This window comes from Ips typographus, linkage group LG2, assembly GCF_016097725.1.
Source record: "Ips typographus isolate SLU linkage group LG2, UJ_Ityp_2.0, whole genome shotgun sequence".
NCBI classification, from domain to species: domain Eukaryota; kingdom Metazoa; phylum Arthropoda; class Insecta; order Coleoptera; family Curculionidae; genus Ips; species Ips typographus.
The window spans coordinates 9,895,043-9,915,506 of record NC_138423.1 but is presented as its reverse complement, the minus strand read 5'-3'; the positions used below and the strand labels follow the sequence as shown (position 1 = coordinate 9,915,506).

The 20,464-nt window shown below is 33.0% G+C and overlaps 1 protein-coding gene across 1 annotated transcript in view; it reads right to left on the bottom strand.

Annotated features, from left to right (window-relative positions):
* The window catches only part of SP2353 (EGF like, fibronectin type III and laminin G domains protein pikachurin), a 165,410-nt gene that overhangs the window by 26,656 nt on the left and 118,290 nt on the right, over positions 1–20,464 (bottom strand). Inside the window, exons 6-7 of the mRNA XM_081972229.1 lie at positions 14,608–14,766; positions 11,012–11,187 (exon numbers count right to left, since the gene is read on the bottom strand). Of these exons, the coding sequence (XP_081828355.1) occupies positions 11,012–11,187; positions 14,608–14,766 (335 nt within the window). The remainder of the gene's footprint in view (positions 1–11,011; positions 11,188–14,607; positions 14,767–20,464) is intronic.

Here is a 20,464-nt window from a genome sequence, read left to right as displayed (position 1 = left end):
AATTTTCAAGCTTCAAGTATTATTTTGACGAAAATATTGTCCAACGTGATATGTTTGAGTTTGTGCAGTTTATGTTTTTTTATGGAGGTGTTCATTGTTGGAAAAAGACGTCGCTCTTAAATAGCCTTGTGGAAGACTCAATAAAGGTCAAAACGTTAGCAGTTAACCCTCAAAATAACCTAACCTAAAGGTTAACTCAGTATTGTTACTACTAAATGAACCAATTATGAGCCAGTGTGTCGATCCCTTAAAATCGCAGAATGTCCAAAAAATGTCTAATAAAACTTGTAAAACACTTTATATGCCTTTCATATGATCGGTAGAATTTATTCTGTTTCCCGAACGATTTTTAGACAAAATAAAAGCCATTCTGGAGCGTTTTTCAGATGGTTAGTTGAAATAACTTAGATCCCCTTTATCAATACAAGCTAAAGTCAATTAAAGCCAGTGAGACAATAATTCTTTAGGATGATAAAACCAACTTTACATGCTTTGATACGTCCATAGTTTTCTCAAGTTTCTACTTCTACCGCTACCAATTCTAGATTGCCTAGATTTACCCAATTTCCTCATGGATATCAGCTCAGAACCCACAAATTGACTTTGTCGCAAAGAAAAACATTGAACAGAATACCTTTATAGTAAGGAAACTAAAATAAAAGTTCATTTAATCGAAAACTGACGCTTTGTGGGACACAATTTAATGCTTGAAAGTTGAAAAGTCACGTGACATGGATGCGTTCAAATCTGACATTAAGGATTTGAAGTTTTTTGTTGAAAACCCACATAAATACACGTACAGGGTTGGTCCGTATATTAAGACAGCTTGTGGAGCATTTATTTATGTAAATAAGAAAAAAACTTTTAATACAAAAGTTATAGGGCTGTAAATAGTTATAGGGATGGATTTAATGACAACTAGCAGCTGTCACACACAGTTGCCAATTCTAAACTATAAACTAAGGGCAGGCACAATATAATATTGGATAATGTATCCAGCAAGGGCTTCTCCTAAATCACCCAAAAAACTTTATTTTTTATTGTTATTGAATAAAATAATAGACCCTGGCAAAGTTAAAAAAAATGCAAAGTTGGTAAATGTTTACTGGAGCACCCTGTATATTTTCTGATCAGTTGATAGATATTTTTCTTTCCTTTTAAAATCACAGTTGGCATGGATTTGAATAATTTCAAGGTTAGGTTAGGCGACAAGACGACATTTTCTAGGTCACATGACTGTTGTTGACAAGGTGTCATTTTAACTTTACAGTGTTGCCAGCTGCAAGTTTAATATGTCACGATGCTTTTACAATATTAGCTTTTCTGACTGTTTAAATGTAATTTCAAGGTTAAAAACGACGTTTTCCGGGTCACATGACTATTGTTGATAGGTGTCAGTTTAACTTGACGGTACCAGCTGCAAGTTTAAATTGTCACTATCAGAAGACGTGCTTTTACAATTTAAGCTTTCCCAACTATTTAAATGTAATTTACGGACTCTTTAAGGTTAAAGATGACATTTTCCGGGTCTCATGACTGAAGTGTCAATTTAACATTACAGTGTTACCAGCTGCTTAAGTTTAAATTGTCATAAAATTACTTATATGTAATTTACAGACTTTTCGTCGTTAAGTTTCAACTTAACTTTACAGTGTTGCCAGCTGCGAATTTAAATTGTCACGATCACGTGACGTGCTTTTACATTTTCAACTTTTCAAACAGTTTAAATTTAATTTACAGACTTTTCAAGATTAAAGTTGACATTCTACTTTATTACTGACGGGACCGAATGTCACAATGACGTAATTTGACAGTTGGTGAACATATATTGTTTTGTTAAACTATATTGTCAAATTTGCTCTGCACACTGGATGGAACATCAACTCGAATACTGTTGACGTTTAGTCTCTTTAGCAATTCCACTCACGTATAGAAAATACCAGATATACAGGGTGTCCGGATTTAAAGTGTTTTGACAGGAAAACCCCATTTCCCGGCTAGATAGGAAAAAAGTAGTATACATGTCTAGAGCTCGATTTTTGAAAAAAGATTAATGGCAATACCTCTATTTCGATGTCTTGTCACTTTGCGGCGCTAGAGGGCGTTTTTCAAATTTTGCCCATTTTGAAAACTCCTCACAACTTTTTTGTTTACTAAAATATTGAAGTGTTGACTATAATTTTAAAAACATTTTTCCTACTATCGAAATATGTCGTGTAGTTAATCTTAAAAATAACTGAGATATGGTACACTTTTTGGTTTTTATTCAAGTTGACTCTGGTTTTGACATATTTTGTTTTTAACTAATTTCTGTCATTAACTTAAACATTATTCCAGATACATTTTAGCTAGATTTAGTTTAACTTGAAGTACGTCTTAAAATGTAACGTCAGATTTTCAGTCAATTTTAAATCAATTTTAAGAGTTTTGAAGTAAATTTCGCTTTACTAGTCGATTTTCACAGTTTTCAGAGCATCTTCGATTTTTTAGTCAATTTGCTACCGTTGAATGATATAAATTTAGTCAAATTACTTGAAAAGTGACTCTCAACGTCAGATTTTCAGTTTTGAAATAAACTTCAAAAGTTTTAATTTTGATTGACTAGTAATAAGTTTCAATGATTTTAAAGTTACATATAGCTTACTTAGTTAGTTTTTCACCCTCAAGTGATACAAATTAAGTAAAAAAATTGAACAATAATTTTAGTAGAGTTTTAAGTAAAATTTAATAGGCATCAACATAATACCAAACATACTTGCAATTTACTGCTTCTTTCAAAACACCATAATGGAAAACACAGAATAGAAAGTTAATAAATAATTATTAATTATTCTGACTAATAAAATTGTTTTTTGTTCAAACGGACGTGAAGTATTCACTTCACGTACAGTTTAGCGGCCGTAAAATGCACTTTTACGGCCCTACGTCCGAAAAAAAAATACAGGGAAAAAGTAAATTAAAAATTAACAATCACTATGTCACCGTCTACGTTTATTATTGCTTGCTGGTTACGATTTCTCTATGTGACCACTGTGTGCACCAATTACAGCAGTACACCCATCCATATCAGTACAGCAATCTTCGTCTCTCAATTTAATTTTTGCGTAAATGAAAAAATGGAAAATATTTCTGACAAGAGTCAGTCTATTATTTAACGTCACATCAACAATGCATAACCAGCAAACTTAACGATAAACGTCATCGTGATTGCTAGACCCTTCTCATTTTATTTATCAAAAATTAAGAATTTCTAAATAAATATCGTTTGAACAAAAAATTTTGTGTACACCTCGGCCGTGAAATAATTTTTTCGTCCTCAAGATTGTTGTCCTCGGCCGTAAGACGGCCTCGGACGCCAAACTTTCTTTCGGCCGAAAAAATACCATTTCACGGCCTAGGTATACAAATAACTATTTCATCGCTTTTTAAATAACATTGCAGGTTAAAAAGAAAGCGCAATAATTCCAATAATTCCAACAAAATCCCTCTTGTAAAATTCTTAAGAATTTTCCAGTCGTTTTAAAGTCAGTATTTTTTCCTCATCAGAAACGTCAGGAAGAGCTGAACCGAGTGGAAATCCAGGGAATTAAATTCCGCAAAGTAAAACTTTTGCCACCAACCTGTCAAGTAGCATAGAATTATAAAGAAAATTCTACATTTGCATCTTTTCATTTTAAACTGATAAAATGCAAATGCTGTAAAGCCCGGAAATTTGTTTTTTTCCAGTTAACTAAAAATATATTACGGACGGTAACAACTTGTAGATGTTAACTAGCTATCCAATACGATTACATCTGGTTGTACTTTTGGCTCGTAATTAGTCCGTTTTTGTTTTTAAAATATCAGGAACAACCAAAAGTCGTAAATCAATCTCAGTATGTGATTTTTCACGCGAAAGTAATATAACCGATTTCTGCACGAACTCAAAACCTCCGGCCATAAATTTTAGAAAAACAATCCAGCGTGGCGAGAGAAAGTCAAATCCGCAAAAAAGAACTCTAAAAGGTTTTTCTCTAATGGACAACGTTTTTCATTCGGAAACTTCCATATTCGAGGGCATAATAATCGAACGGATTTGCATAAATATGCGAATTATGCCCCGGAGCTCCCTTGTATGAGTTTTATCATCTTTTATTAACAACTCTATGGGGTTTTTACTTTTCAGGTCACATTTTACCGGCTCTACTAATTTTAATACAAGCACTTTGTTTACCAACATCTAAAATCCTTTAAAAGCGTTTTCGACATCTGCACGGGTTTCTCTTCTATCAATTCAATGCAAATTCAGAGTTTCCAGTGCTGAAACCAGTTAAAACGAACACTTTTTCTCATTAAAAAAATTACCAAAGTATCAGTGAAGGTACTTTATCTTAATTAAGATGCGTTTAATTTAGTCTGAGTGGATGGTGGTGGTTTGAAAAAGGACCAACAAGTGATCGTCCGCTTTGGGAAAGCGATATGTAGGTGTATAAATTGATTGGAAAGATTTTCGATTAGAGTAACTTTAAAAATAGGGAGTAGTTATTCTTCTGAATTGTTGTAATGATTACAGCGTTCTGAGAAGAAAAGTCATTAATTCCATTTTATCCGAACTGCTTCTTTGGGTATTATAGCAAAACTGGAAAAATCAGCTATTTTTCATATGCAAGAAGGATAAATGATGGATCTGTGAAAGCTATAATTCTTTATACAGTGTGTTGGTTTGCCAGTGTATTCAGGAACTGTGTTCTAAATAGACCAATAGAATCAGCCAACCACTTTTGTGGCAGAAAATAAAAATTTTCTGCCTCATTTGACAGATGAGATGAGAGTATCACTTTCACTACCTAGGGAGCGAAAGTGCGACCAGTAAAAGTCACACTGTCTAAAGACAGTTTGTCACTTTCTTGACAAATGACAAACATATTTTTAAACATTGTATTTAACTGCTGCTTTTTTTCACAAAACATAACATTGGTCGTAGAAAAAACTAGATGCGCAACTCTGGACTAAACAGCTTTTTGGCACCCTTGAACTTTGAATTGTTCGCGGGAGTAAAAGTTGCATTTTCCCTCCCTAGTTGCGCAAATAACTATGACATAAAAATAGACGTCTATACTTTTAGTAGTATTGAAATATAAAAGAAAGTGAGAGAGCAAATTTCGCTACCAATTTAAGGTTAAACTGTACATAATGAATTCCAATTAGTTAATAGAAGAAAGCGTTAATGTAACAAATTTATTGAACTCCGTGAAACTATTTTGCGTTGAAGCCCAAACAAAGCTGTATTGTTCATTTGATGAAATGTGCGGACACTATACTCTGGATTAACTAAAGAACAAATCAGTGGAAACATTAAAGTTTCACGAAACTACATTTGAATAGCTGGGCTAAACTGGATTTGACATACCCAATGACATATACGCTGCAAAATCAATTCCTCCAATTGCATTACCGCCATAACCGAGTTTCTGTATCTCAAACGCAATAAGGAATTTCTATTGAGAATTTAAATTATCCGTGTTATGGCGTAACCGGAATGAATAGAAGGCAATTTATAGCAGGTGGTCCAGGACCTCTATTTGCGGCTTGCCCCAAATATAACACTTCAGTTTCAATTTCTTGCTTAAAATTTGGTCTTGTGGGTCTCCCATGCAAATTTGGAAACAATGTTTAGCTTATTACTCTGTTGTGTATGTGGCAAATTAAATAAAAATAGGATAGAATGTAACAGAGAGGCTTATAATCGTAGTTTGTGATTGGTCAAAAAAGCAACAAAGCTGAAGCTGCTTTCAGACCAATCACAAATTAGTCACTGTACTGAGGTTTACACATTTGCTGCATTTGAAGACTTAGCATAAATGTTTTAAATGTGACAAATATAGGAGCAAACGGGACATCCGAAAACACTTATACTTTTAATAGCCATATTGCAATAATTGCCTCATAAGGAAACAAGTTGGTTTAAAGTTGGAGGATTTTTTAAAACGAAAAAGTTACAATATTATAATATGTGTGTTTCCAAAACTGAGTTTGTTAAAACTATTGTGGTTATTTTTATATCAGCACTACTTTTTGTTGAACTAAGGCCTGTTTCCCCCAGTCGATTTTAAGTACAACTTAAGCTAAGTTGAGGTTTGAATGTGACTTTTGAAACTAAACTTATTTAAGCTGTCCCTAAACTCAACTTAGGCAATGTGGGGGAAACAGACATAAGTACATCTGATTGACAGTTATTGTCAATGTGGACAATATCCTGATTGCCTGTGTGACAACTCTATTTAGACGCTAAATATGTTTGTCCCTGTACATTTTAAGAAAAAAAGTGTCATATAAATAGTTAATAGTTTGGAAAGGTGCTTTCAGTGACAAGCTACTTAGATGTAAAGGTGGAGTAAAAACATATATATTGATGTAATTTTGTTTTCAATGAATCATCCTGCATTTTATTGGAGGTTTGGATGTCTCACTAACAATGCATAACACTTTTTGCAAATTTCAATATAAAAAATTAAAAAATATAAAAACACTTAAAGCACTTGAAAGTTTTTAACGGAAAAATTACAGTAATATAATATTAAAAAGTGGAATAATGTTTTTGTGATTTCCTCGAAAAGTATCTATTAAAATTAGAAACAAATTTATTCATTTGTGAATAGCTATTTAATCAGACACCTTAATAGTCAATAAAATACAGGGTGTTCCATTGAAATACAGTAAATTTACGTTAATTATGTTTTTGTTTTACCCTGTTCATATAAGTAAACTGTCATTAGACCACCTTTTCATAAACAGAAACTTTTTTCTCTCAAATATACAGGGGCAAAGATATTTAGCGTCTAAATAGAGTAGAGACACCATGGATACGTGTTAATTTTAGTCTCTAACTGGTTAACAAAGTTTTGTTTGAACAGAAATTAGAACTAAACACGTGTGTATCATATTCTAATTATGTACCAAATTTAATTTGAAAGTAACTTGTAGTAATATTTTGTCAAAAATGTCAAAAACTTTGTTGACATTAGCTGTTTGTATGAATAATATTTTTCTCCAAAAATAGCATTCTTTAAATTAATTAACCATTGTTAAAATTACGCAAGTGCAATTCGGGACAAAGATACATTTAGCGGTCTTACAAAGGAAGTTTTCACAAAAGAAAAAAAATAAGAAGATTTCTTCAACTGTAATGATCTAACTTCCAAAGTAAATTAGCCAATTAGCAATTTCTGTTAAAAAAATATGCATACTGTATATGATATTGTACATATTGTTTGGTTGCCTTCTCCTCTTAACGGTGTCATTTTAAAGATACAAATTCAGATTTTTCCTTTATTTTGAAGTTTCCGTTTTCTTCTTTTTAAAGTAACAGGTTTTCTTAGAGTCATTTTCTTTACTTTCTATTGTTTTGACTATACTTATGGTATTCTTCAGCTTTGTATTAGTGTTAAAGTAAGGTTTTTAATTTTTTTTTATCATGTCTTAATTTGGTTTCACATTGTCTTTTTCATTCTTTGCTTGGACCTGTGTTTTAATCCCTTTAGTCAGTTTTTGTACTTTCCCTACACTTCATTACTAATCTTCTTTGACAATTCAAACAAAATTTCCATTTTTTATACGTTTATTTCATACTGTATTGTAATATGCTCTATTACGTAGTCGGTTTCAGTACGGGAAATGATTCATTACGTTACAGTCCGGCAAAATGTTTTCTCCGGACTAGTCCGGCAAAGTAATATAATTTTATTTTCGACCAGGTATGTAATAACGTTATTTCTTATGTGTAAACCAGGTGGAAAGATGAAAATTACCTGCTTTTACTTTCCACCCGGGTGATTATCAATATGCTTTTTGTCATATCTGAGCTTACTTTTTATAGTTAAGAGAACTGTACCGCCACCTCTGCAACAGCTCGCAGCTCAGGTTATGACGAGTAGAGCTCGAATCAGCTAAGAAAAGGCCACAGGCGTCATCAAACGATGATGTCACGATCTCTGTACGTCTCGCTTTAAATATTGCTGCTCTCGTTACTTTCCAAGTTGTTGCAGCCAGTCAGTGGCGTGCTATTATTTTATCAGTAAAATGAAACATTTTCGTCGTTTTTAATAAAGAAAATAAAAGACAACAAGTTTTTCAAAGGAATGGAAACTCCTTCTGCTTCTTTCTTCATAAATTGTAAGACGTTACTGACGATTTCACGGCCTTGGCTGTATATGATAACACCTTTCTTTCCAACCTTTTTGAAAGACATTTTGACAAAATAACGTTTTTTATTCATAACACTATGTGAACTTCAACTGCGACCATCAACAATACAACCAAAACACCAGACTAAAACGGAACCTAACCTAACCCCCTAAGTCTCCCTGTCCGCCACTACATTTTTTTAAACTTGGCAACACCGTTTAGAGTGCCGGCTAGTAAAAGCATATAAAAAGGTCCAAATGTCCCTGGCCGCTGCCGCATCTGTTTTAATTGGGTCCAAGTAAAAACCGTACTACGTTGCCAAGTGGCTTTTTGACCGCTTAACAATATATTTTCGGGAATATTTTAATAGGACGCCTCTGATTATATCTAATGCGACGGCAACTGTAGAAGGAGAAAGAAATAGTTTTAAAAACTGCGTCATTGATGATGCGGTGGCCTTTTCTCATCTGATTCGAGCTCTAACATCTGCGTCTTCAGAAATCTCCATGTTAAAAGCACTTTAAGAAACGTTTTAGCTCAAAATATTAAAGACGAAAATAGCACAAATATGACGTTGTCAAGATTGTAAACAAATCACCAGTCGTTTATTATGGTTGAAGTCACAACTACTCGTACTACTTTACTACCTTATTGTTAGAGACTATTAGCAATCAATATTTCAACTGAATGAGTTATTAAAAGTTTGATGAGATTTTGATAAATGGTTGTAAATAAAATAGTATACAAACCACGGTAGAAAGTTTAATTTCTGTCTCGAGATAAAGTTCACCTCGACTTCGACTCGGCGAACTACCTAATCTCTCGGCAGAAATCAAACACTTTCCACCTGAGTATGTAATTGCTAACTATTGTTAGCAACCTATTTAATAGTTGGTGTGTAAAATCACAAAAAAAACTAAGAATTAAATAACTTACACTTACAGTATGAAATAAAACGTTTTACGATACTATTCCGTGAAATGCAATTAAAGTACTCATCTAGAAATTCCATTTAACCCATTTCCAGGACTACTAACCTAAAATACCATTTCAGCTTTTAATGGTTATTAGGGACTACATTTATTATTTCTTTAAGCAGATATATTCATACATTTCACGACTATTCGCCATGTTTTGCCACATTTTCTTTGTTTAACTTTACGCAAATTTTGTAATTTTTTCTTCACTTTGCTTTTTTTTTGTAGACTACACAAACGTTCCAAAAAAAAATATTTTTTTTTAAATTTTTTAGCACGTTATTGATTTTTTTAAGCTTTGTGCCAGTTTAAAGTACCTTTAAAATTCTACATTATTTCATTTTAGTTTGGCTATACATTGACTTTGTCATACTTTGTGTGATTTTTATTTTGGTCTATTTCCTGCTATACTTCTACTCTTATTCAGCAATTCAAACAAAATTTTCACTTCTCTATCTACGTCTTCAGCTTTTAGTAGTTATTAGTGACTTATTTTATAATTTCTTTGAGTAACAAAACAACAATATTAGTGTTTTGAGTTTTTGCTTAATCTTTAAGCTGTTTTTTTATTTAAAAAGGTTTTGAAATTGTTGTTTGAGCTTACTTTAAGTTTTAGTTGAAATTATGTTATTTTAGTTTTTTTCATTTTAATACTTTGAACCCCATGTTACATTTGACTTGGTGATAAAATTTTAACATTTTTTTTTTTAGCAGGTCCCTGCCCAAGAATGTTATATGTATCTTTTACATCATTGTAACTGTAACCTGTTGTCATTAAAGTTATTTAAAATTTTAATTTGAAGAAACTCCCCTGTGAAAAATGCTGAAAATGTAGTTTTTTTAAGGCCTAACAGGAAAATGTTATAATATGTAATAAAAGTTGATCAAGATACTCGATTTGACGTTCTCTATTGCCCAAACGGTACAACTTAGCCGGTTACGTGATAGCCCCAATCATTCAACTAAAAAATTTTTCAAAAATAAAAAAAAAAAATTTTCTTTTTCTTCAGAAAATTGTCGTACAGGTTCAATTGGGAACTACAAATATCCTTTTAGTTCCCAGTTAAAAACTATTTGTGGAATATTTATTAAACTTGCCGAAGAATGGTATATGTATCTTTTACATCGTTGTAACCTGTTGTCATTAAAGTTATTTAAAACTTTAGAAGAAAATCAGATATGAAAATCATTTATATCATAATCTAAAAAACATTTTTTTTTTTAAAAAACGCCTGCAACAATATCTAATACAGCTGTTAATAAGAAAATATGATTAGTTTTTGGCCCTCTTTTAGGTGTCGTAGTTCCATTTCCTCCGGATGCGCACTTATTTTGATTAAAATGGGGAAAAGCGTAATAAGGTGGCGTAGGGTCGCTATCTCGCCCTCCTCCAAATAGAGTAGTTTTTGTGATTTTATCTCGTATTAATTAATATAAAAACGACCAGCTTTTCCTATTCAGAAGGGCTCCTACCGATTATGTCAGATTGGACGATTCATTTGTGATTAATAACTGAATATATCCCAATATTTTTTGTGTATTAGAAAGGGGAAGAAAATTTATTACGTGTGTTTGTGTATGTAATATACTTTATTAGAAATAATCATTTATGTGAATGTTTTGTTTATTGGAAATCACTCAAACAAAACTAATTTTCATACTACCAATTTCTCAGGTGTAAAAAAACTTTTAAGGAAACTTCAAAATTTTAGTAAACTAAGTGAAATCTTCCAGTAGTACAAAGTCTTGCAATATTATCCCTATATAGTTGGGGTGGGAAAATTACATTAACGTTCCTTCATCAAACGTGTGTCACACAAATTCTGACCGCCACCGGAGATAATTCCACGCAATATGGAAATAAGACTTACCTATTCCGTAGCCCTTGATGGCTTCCCCGTTCGGGTCCAACGCAAATTTGTAAACATGATCGTTGACTTCCAAGTGACGGATACAGCCCTTCAAGCCCTTGGTGACCGGCAATTTTTCATCCAGACCGGTCGTATTTCCCGGACCTCCGATAAATAGCGGCTCTCTGAAGGTTATCCTGAGAAAAATACGATTTTTACAAAGATTACGGGTTAGGGATGTTTTTATTCTATACGCAACAAAACAAATTTTTTTTATTAATTTAATAAAAAGGGGGATATGTTTGACACCCTGAAGAGATCACGAAAATAATATTGGAAATTGTCTAGAGAAAAAACAAGTTAAGTTATACTCGAAGTTGGTATCAACTTGCTTATTTTAAATAGATCACCCTATATTTTATTACATAATTGAACTGGAACTAGTTTCGGGCACAAAGACACCTATCATCTTCTTCTTCTTCTTGTGCCTTGTGCTTCGCCGCATGTTGGCGATTCTTTCGGTTCTTCGAAATATGGTGGCTGCGTCGCTAATGTTACACCAGTCCCGTATGTTTCTCAGCCAGGAGTCTTGCTTTCTTCCCGGGCCTCGACGTCCCTCTATTTTTCCTTCTAGAATCAATTTAGGAATGTAATATTTGCCTCCTCTAAGGATATGGATATAGGAAACTTTTCTTTCTTTAACGATGTTAAGCAGTTCTCGTTCGCAGCCTGCAGTTCTTAGAATTTCTTCATTCGTGGCATGTGCTTTCCATGGCACGCGCAAGAGTCTCCGGAGAGTCCACGTTTTGAACGCCTCGATGCGGTTTAGGGTTATAACTTTGAGAGACCACGGTTTCTGCGCTGTATAGTAAGATGGGCCATATGTAGCACTTTATTACCCGTAGTCTAAGTGCTAGAGGAAGACTGCGAGCTAAAAGGAGGTTTTTAAGTTTGAAAAATGTTGTTTTTGCATAATTCGTTCTTAGTTTAACTTCTTCATCGCAGTCCCATCGTTTGTTGATCGTGGCACCCAATTACTTAAGCCGTGACACCCGCTCTATATTTTTTCCATCGACCGTCAGTGCGGCATTGATCATGAGCTGGCGGCCTATTACCATGAGTTTGGTCTTGGTAGCGTTGATTTTAAGACCAAAACGTTTTCCAATGTCCTCTATCCTATCCATCATTTCTTGGAGATCCTCTAAAGTTGGTGCTAAAGTTGATCCTCTAAAAATGGGTCTCGCTGCCTCTCCCCCTCTAGAAAGATAGCCACCACCCTTTTAGGGTTGTTGAGCTCCTGATGATGGGTGCCTAGGTGCCCACAACTAGTTTAGCATTTAGGGGTTAATAAATATTCTGTGAAGAAGGCTGTGTGTTTTTTCCTCACTTTTAACGCTTTCACCTCCACTTCGAGAACATGGACTTCTACTTCACTTTCAAAGAAATTTGCTTGGTTCAAAGACATTTTAAAATTTCAAAATTTTCAAAAATTTGTAGAGTCCCTGTGAAAAATGCTGAAAATGTAGTTTTTTTAAGGCCTAACAGGAAAATGTTATAATATGTAATAAAAGTTGCGTCCAATCAAGATACTCGTATGGTAAAAGTTTTACCCAACTTAAATCCTTTTTGAGATATTTACGAAAAGGTCTGAATAATTTTAATCAAATTTGACGTTCTCTATTGCCCAAACGGTACAACTTAGCCGGTTACGTGTAGTCCCAATCATTCAACTAAAAATTTTTTCAAAAATAAAAAAAAACAATATTTCTTCTCCTTCAGAAAATTGTCGTACAGGTTCAATTGGGAACTACAAATATCCTTTTAGTTCCCAGTTAAAAACTTGCTCAAACTTGAAAAAACCAAAAAAATAACTTTGGAATATTTATTAAACTTCCTAACCAAATTACCTAAAAACCCGTAAAATAGACGGTACACTCATGAATAAAAGCGCTGTCAAGCTTTCAACTGCCAGACACACAGTTTTAAGGACAGTCTGCAACAAAATCCACTTGTAGTGTCCGGATCACTTCTTTAAGCACATTTTTGGAATCCTCATTAAATTTCCTATTTAATAACCTAAAAAACACTAAAAAAATCGGTACAGTCAGGAAGAAAAGCGCTGCTTAACTTTCAACTACCAGAAACACAGTTTTAAGGACAGTCTGCCATAAAATCGTCTGGAGAAGCCACTTGCAGTAACCGGATCACCTTTTTAAAGTGCATTTTCGGAATCCGCATTAAATTTCCTATCTAATAACTTAAAACAACACAAAAAAATTAGCTGTTAAAATTTGCAAAAATGACGGTTTAAAAAACAGTCTGCGACAAAATCGCCAGTAAAGGCCACTTGTAATGCCCGGGTCACATTTTTGGAATCCTTATGAAATTAAATTTCCCATGTAATAACCTAAAAAAGCTCTAAAAAGTTTGACAGTCAAAGAGGAAAGCGCTGTGAAAATTTTACCTTAAAAAATGGCGGTTTAAAGGACAGTTTGCGAGAGAATTGGCAGTAAAACCCACTGGTAGTGACCGGATCACTTTTTTAACCACATTTTTGAAATTCTCATAAAATTTCTTATCCAATAACCTAATAAGACATTAAAAAATCGATACAGTCAGAGAGGCTGTCAAAATTTTAACTGTAAAAATGTTTTAAGGACAGTCTGCAACAAAATCGTCTGTAAAACTTGAAGGAGGAAAATAGTGCGGAAAATATAAAATTAACATTCGCGCACGCTCGTAGAAACAATAGGTTTTTCATCTTTTTCTGGGAAATTGTGCGGTTATGTATAAAAGTAAACAGAACGAAAACATTGTACATTTTTTCAATATCTACAACTTTTGCTGGAAATTGCAATAATACCTCCTGCAACTTGTAATTAATCCCTGCTCACGTATTTTTTTTTTGTTTACTATTGCCTCGTTGACCGTCTGCAATTGTCCTTATTTTGTTTACATTTTTTCTTATCAAAGTTCAATTCGTCTGGACTAAATTGACGTTAATGTCTTTAAAAATTGATGATTGACAATGATTTTTCCTTTTTTTTTCATTAGAACTTGTCAAAAGTTTTTTCACATAATTGTTTATCCTTTTGACGTCACAATTTTTGTTTGTCATGAAGGAATAATTATAGACAACTACCGGTAATTAATTTTTTCAGAAAATTTGTCGGGCATGAAAAAAGTATAAGAGTGTAAAAGTAAATAAGTACCTCTTCTGAACCAATTTGGAAAACAAACCTTAAAAAAACAGGTCGATGTTTTCCTGACTTTCCTAGACAGAAACCAACCAACAAGTTCTAATTCGATCATTTTCCAATATCAACTTCAGTGCGGAAGTAGGTCGTCGGAAAAGCAAACAACTTTCTTGTATGTAATAATAGTTTAGTGCAGCCAATACTCCGTTACTAAGCGGATCAAGTTAAAAATACACGTAAATAGATTGCCGCCGTTTGAACTTGGATCCACTTCGCCGAATGGAGGGCTAATAAAGTATTAATCAAACTCCCTTCAGTCTATTGAAAGCAATGAAAGCTTCCCAGTCTAGTCTGGGGGTTTATTGTACGATTTGCCGTATTAATGCGATTTTGGTTAGGAAAAAAACGAAAATTTCGTACCTGGAAAACAACCCTTTGCTTCGCCCTTGGACGTGTTTGCCACTATTGAGTTGCAGCCAGGCGTCCCAACGATGTCTGTATAAGGTTACGTGGTTCCATTGATTTAGAAGGACAGTTTCAGCGGATCGTATCACTCCCACACCTGAACCACAATCGAATCTGCAAAAGAGTTTATTTTAATGATAACAAAAGAACAGAGCGATAACGTGTCAAGTTTAACTTTTATTTGGGGCTTTGTGGGGCGGAAAATCAAGATTTTCATCATCAAAAAGGTTTAGAAGCTTGTAAAGTGCTGAAAAAGTTAATTTTTATTAGGAAAAGTGGTGTTACTTCTGTATCAAAACATAAATGTGATTAAGATAGTATTAGACAGTCAGTGGTTTTTATCAAACCAAATATTATATAATTTAAAACAAAAACTGTATTTAGTAATAAGAAATTAAATAACTATTTTTCTAATTTTGGCATATAAAGTGACACTTTTCAAAACTGATTAGAGTGACAAAACGTTTTACTTTATGTAACTAGTTTCGAAAATGTTTTATTGTGTAACTCATTCAAATTGTAGGACCTCGCTGCGCTCGCCCTACAAACATTCATTCGTTAGTCATAATAGCTATTTATGTAACCAATTACAAAAAGATCGATTTTGTGTAACGAATGAATGTTTGTAGGGCGAGCGCAGCGAGGACCTACAATTTGAATGAGTTACACAATGAGACATTTTCGAAACGTGTTGCATACATAATTTTCTCTAATTTTGACCAAAAAGCGGTAAAAACCATCTTTTAAAGTGATTTAACACAAATAGTCACTTTCATAGCACCTTGTATAAACAGTGACAACGACATGTTATGATGGATGTCGCCCATATGTTTCTACGGAAATGGGGAGAAAACAGGGAGTGATGAAATGAACTTTTCATAACTAGTTACATAAAGTATCACTTTATGTAACTAGTTACATAAAGTAAAACGTTTTGTCACTCTAATCAGTTTTGAAAAGTGTCACTTTATATGCCAAAATTAGAAAAAAAACATTAATTACATATTAGTAGTAAAAATTCGGACATAAAACTAACCATTTAACTTACTTTCATGATAGATTATTTTCAGTTTTTGATTGTTGTTACATTTGGATAAATATAAAGTCTTTATAGTAAGCGGTTTCAAAACTGCTTTCACCTGTAGAATATAGTAATGTATGACACACAAGGAGGTGTACGACAGGGTTGCATACTGTCGCCGCTCCTGTTCAATCGTTATTCAGACAGCGTTTTCAAGGAGGCTCTAAAAAACCCAAATTGAGGCATCAGAGTTAACGGTGAAATCATCAATAATATCCGCTTTGCTGATGACACCGTCTTGTTATCGGACAGTATAGAGGGGCTACAAGACTTGTTAGACAGGGTCAACCAAACTAGTGAGGAGTACGGGCTCAACTTAAATGTCAATAAGACCAAATATATGGTGATTAGTAAAAATCCAGTCCAACCAGGTAGCGTGTATACCTATAAACAATAAGCCAGTTGAGATGAAGGCAAAGTTTACTTATCTCGACTGCACGTTGAACGGGGACTGGGATCACTCACAGGAGATAAAACATAGAATTGAAATAGCGAGAAGTACGTTTATGCAGATGAGACCGCTCCTGCCAGGTCGAGATCTGAATCTGGCTCTAAAGAAAATAATAGTCATGTGTTATATAGTATACTCTACTCTTCTGTACGATGTGGAGGTTTGGACGCTCTCAGACGATATGGAAAAAAGCTGCAAGATTTTGAAAAGTGGATTTTAAGAATTACAAAAGTACTCCCTAATGGGATGTGAGCCTGAAATCATGCTTACATAGAAAATTAGAGTATTTTGGTCATATCATGAGAAATAACAAATACAGAATTCTCCAAAGCATAATCCAAGGCAAAGTTGATGGCTGACGAGCCTGGAAAGAAGAAGAATTTCATGGCTGGCTAACCTGCAAAAATGGTTTTGAGCAACATCTACTGAACTGTTCCGATGCGCAGTCAATAAGAACCGCATAGCCATGATGATAGCCAACGCCCGTAATCGGATAAGGCAATAGAAGAAGAAGATAACACACAAATTTTTTAACACCTTTTAGATAGGTTTTGGTGATGAAGATAGATTGTGTTCGGTTATCACGAATTTGGAAAACAGAGCCAAATAAGGATTTAAGAAAATTAGTGAAGTTAAATTTAAATGCCGAAATTGGCAACTTTTTTCAGACTTGAACTGTTTTCTAACTGGCACTTAGCCATCTAGAGAAGTAAAAATATTCGTTTGTAATTACAAAAAGTTGTACAAATTATGTTATTCTGGAATTGCCAAGAAACAGATATAGACTAGTACAGTCCTTTCTACCAATATAAAAACGTTTTTGATTTTCCTAAGGTAGTCATATAAGGTCATTATTACTTGCCGTAGAAGTATGAGACGTTTACAAGAATCTAGTATTCTTAGAAAGAAAATGGATTTAGAGGTGATAAGTAAATGTCATACTAAATTTTCACAAAGCAAAGTATCTTGGTACTTTAGTCTTAGAGTCTAAGATTTCATACAAAAAATTACTTTCTAGATGAATGATGTGGTAGTCTGGTGATGGTTAATTCAAACATTTTGAGTTCTACTTTTTCGATTACATATACATGTTAAATTGTATCTATTGATATTGATCAATAATATTATTTGCGAAATAAATAACCATTAAACAAGAGAAAAATAATACAGTTTATTAATTATTTATGTAGATATCAATAAATTACTAACAATCTTTTTATAACACATAAAATAATAATCATAAAAATATACATATATGTATTATAAACTAACGGATATATAAATATGTCTTTTTCTGAGCGTAATTGTAAAAATGTTCATTTTTTTGTGACCCAGCCCTGTTTTTGAGATTAGTAGCAAATCCTAACTAATCAAAATTTAAAAAATTGACGGATATGTTAAAATTTTGATGTTTTTCCATTTTCACTAATAAAATAATTCTGGACAGCACATTATATTAAGCTGGTTAGGTTAGGTTAGGTTAGGTTAGGTTAGGTTAAACGAATTAGGTTTGGTTATGGTTTTCTTAAGATCCTAGATGAGCCTATTTTTGTTTTTTCACAGAGACTTTCTTTCAAATTATTCTTTACTTTGAGTGAGGGAGGAATATTCTGTGTTTTTGCTACCTTCTGTATTGCTAAGGTCAAATTCTAACATTTTCTTAGGTCCTAAAACCACCTAAGCTGAATCGTCATTTTTGGAGTTATCCGATGTTGACATATTTCCGCTAATTTTTTGCCAAAAATTTTGTAATCTAATTTTTTAATTGAAGCAAGTTAACAAAAAAGTATGTATTCAAACCAACCAATTTTAATTTTCTTTTTACAAAATCTACTAAAACATGAAGTTTGGCCCATTCACCTTTCAGTCTCACTTTTTATCCATTTGCAAATTTAATTCAAAAACCTAGACAAAGTTTAACTTTTTAAAATATTTCGTGCTTTTGATATACGAAACAGAGACCCTGTCCCGGGTTTAAAAATAAGATATGCAAATCTGTTTTGCAAATGGTTTCCGTGACGATACGGCACGCCATCCGTCTGGCACCGTTCAAAAGGTAAAATTCGAGTCGGTCGTCCGCAATTTCAGGCTATAAAAATGCTACTACAAAATACACCTGTCCCTAACCGATTTAACTTGCAATAACCGCAGCTGGAGGTATACACGATAAAGGAAGTTGTTCTACAATGATTTTAGAGATTTTAACCGGATGTCTGGTGGCAATTTCAAGCTCGTCAGCAACACAAATCCGGTATTTTAATTTTAGAGCCCGATATAGAGCCGAATCCAACCGCAACACAGAGCTGCCAGGCTGCCATTGGTCAATTAATATGCTAATTATTGGGGTCGTACATTGAGGAATAATTGGCTTTTTACTGGTGAAATTGCGTTTGACTTGCATCTGTAGAGGCTGCCGTTGGTTTGTATTTTAAACTATTTTGTAGATGCTCAAATTGAAAGAGACTCTAAACTTAGAAGCAGCAATTTACTTCCTAAATTATTTCAAAGTGCTAAAACTTGAAATCATCAATTGAAATCAATAAATCCTCTTACAGATATGAAAGCATGGAACATCAAAACTCGACATGTACTTTAAAGGTAAAATTGCGGTACATTACTAAACATTGCTTGCTTCCGACATGTCTGTTAAATATATGTAATTGCTACAACACAATCTGCTGTAAAGGAAGATTAACTAAACTCTCACACATTAAACTAGAATAGCGTAAAATCAATTGTTAGCTCCAAATGTCGCATTAAAGAGGTCAATAACAGTCAGTGTGTAATACAATTTGGCCTTTATTTTCTGATCTGCCAAATAGCAGGCATGTAATACGTACTCAAAGTTTACCAATTTTAAAATAGTTAATTATATGAAGTGAAGAGTATTTTAACGGTGTGTTTTTTATTCTCAGATAATTTAGAAATTGACTTGAAACTCCAAAATTTGACTGGAAAGTTAATTTTCGAGTGATTGAGACACTTTTGGGCTTCAAAATTGACTTCAAACTCTAAAATTTGAAATTTTGACAATAGTAATATATAATTTTTAAGTAATTTAGGCACTTTTGTAAATTAAAAATGTTTTGAAATTCCAAAATTTGACTGGAAAGTAAATTTTAAAGTAATTCAGACACTTTTGGTATTTAAAATTCTTCAAACTCCAAAGTTTGATTGGAAAGTAAATTTTCAGTAATTCAGACTCTTTTTGACCATGAAAATTGGCCTGAAACTCCAAAATTTGACTGGAAAGTCAATTTCAAGTTTTGGAGATATTTTTGGGCTTGAAAACTGACTTCAAATTCCAAAATTTGACTGGAAAGACGATTTTGGACCTTAGAATTGTCTTGAAACTCTAAATTTTGACCAGAAACTAAATTCAGGCACTGTTGTTCTTTAAAATAGTCTTGGAACTGGAAAGCCAGTTTTAAAGTAATTCAGATATTTTTAGTCTTGAAAATTGACCTGAAACCCCAAAACTTGACTGGAAAGTCAATTTCATTTTTTCATTTCAGATATTCAGACACTTTTGGGCATAAAAACTGATTTTAAACTCCAAAATATGACTAGAAAGTAAATTTTAAAGTAATTAGGACACTTTTGGTTTTTAAAATTGTCTTGAAAGTCCAAAATTTAATTAGAAAGTTAATTTCAAGTTATTCAGACACTTTTAGGATTGAAAACTGACTTCAAACTTCAAAATTAGACTAGAAAGTAAATTTGCAAGTAATTCAGACACTGGTAGGCTTAAAAATTGATTTGAAACTCCTAAATTAGACAGGATAGTCAATTATCTAGTAGGTCAAACTCCTCTGGGCTTGAAAATGGGCTTGAAACTACAAAATTTGACTGATAAGATGCTTTTAGACTTTAAAATTGTCATAAAAATCCAAATTTTTACTAGAAAGTCAATTTTCAAGTAATTTAGACACTTTAGGACTTAAAAAATATTTTCAAACTCCAAAATTTGACTGGAAAGTACATTTTAAAGTAATTCAGACACTTTTGGATTTGAAATTTACCTAAAACTCCAAAATTTGACTGGAAAGTAACTTTCACGTTATTCAGACACTTTTGGACTTGAAACTCTTAAATTAGACAGAATAGTCAATTATCTAGTAATTCAAACTCCTTTGGGCTTAAAAATTGACTTGAAACTAAAAAATTTGAGTGAAAAGTAATTCAGACACTTTTGGCCTCTCAAAATATAATTAATTTGTTCAACACAAAATTAAGTCAAGTATTTCAACAACATAATGAGAGTTTTATTTAAATGACAA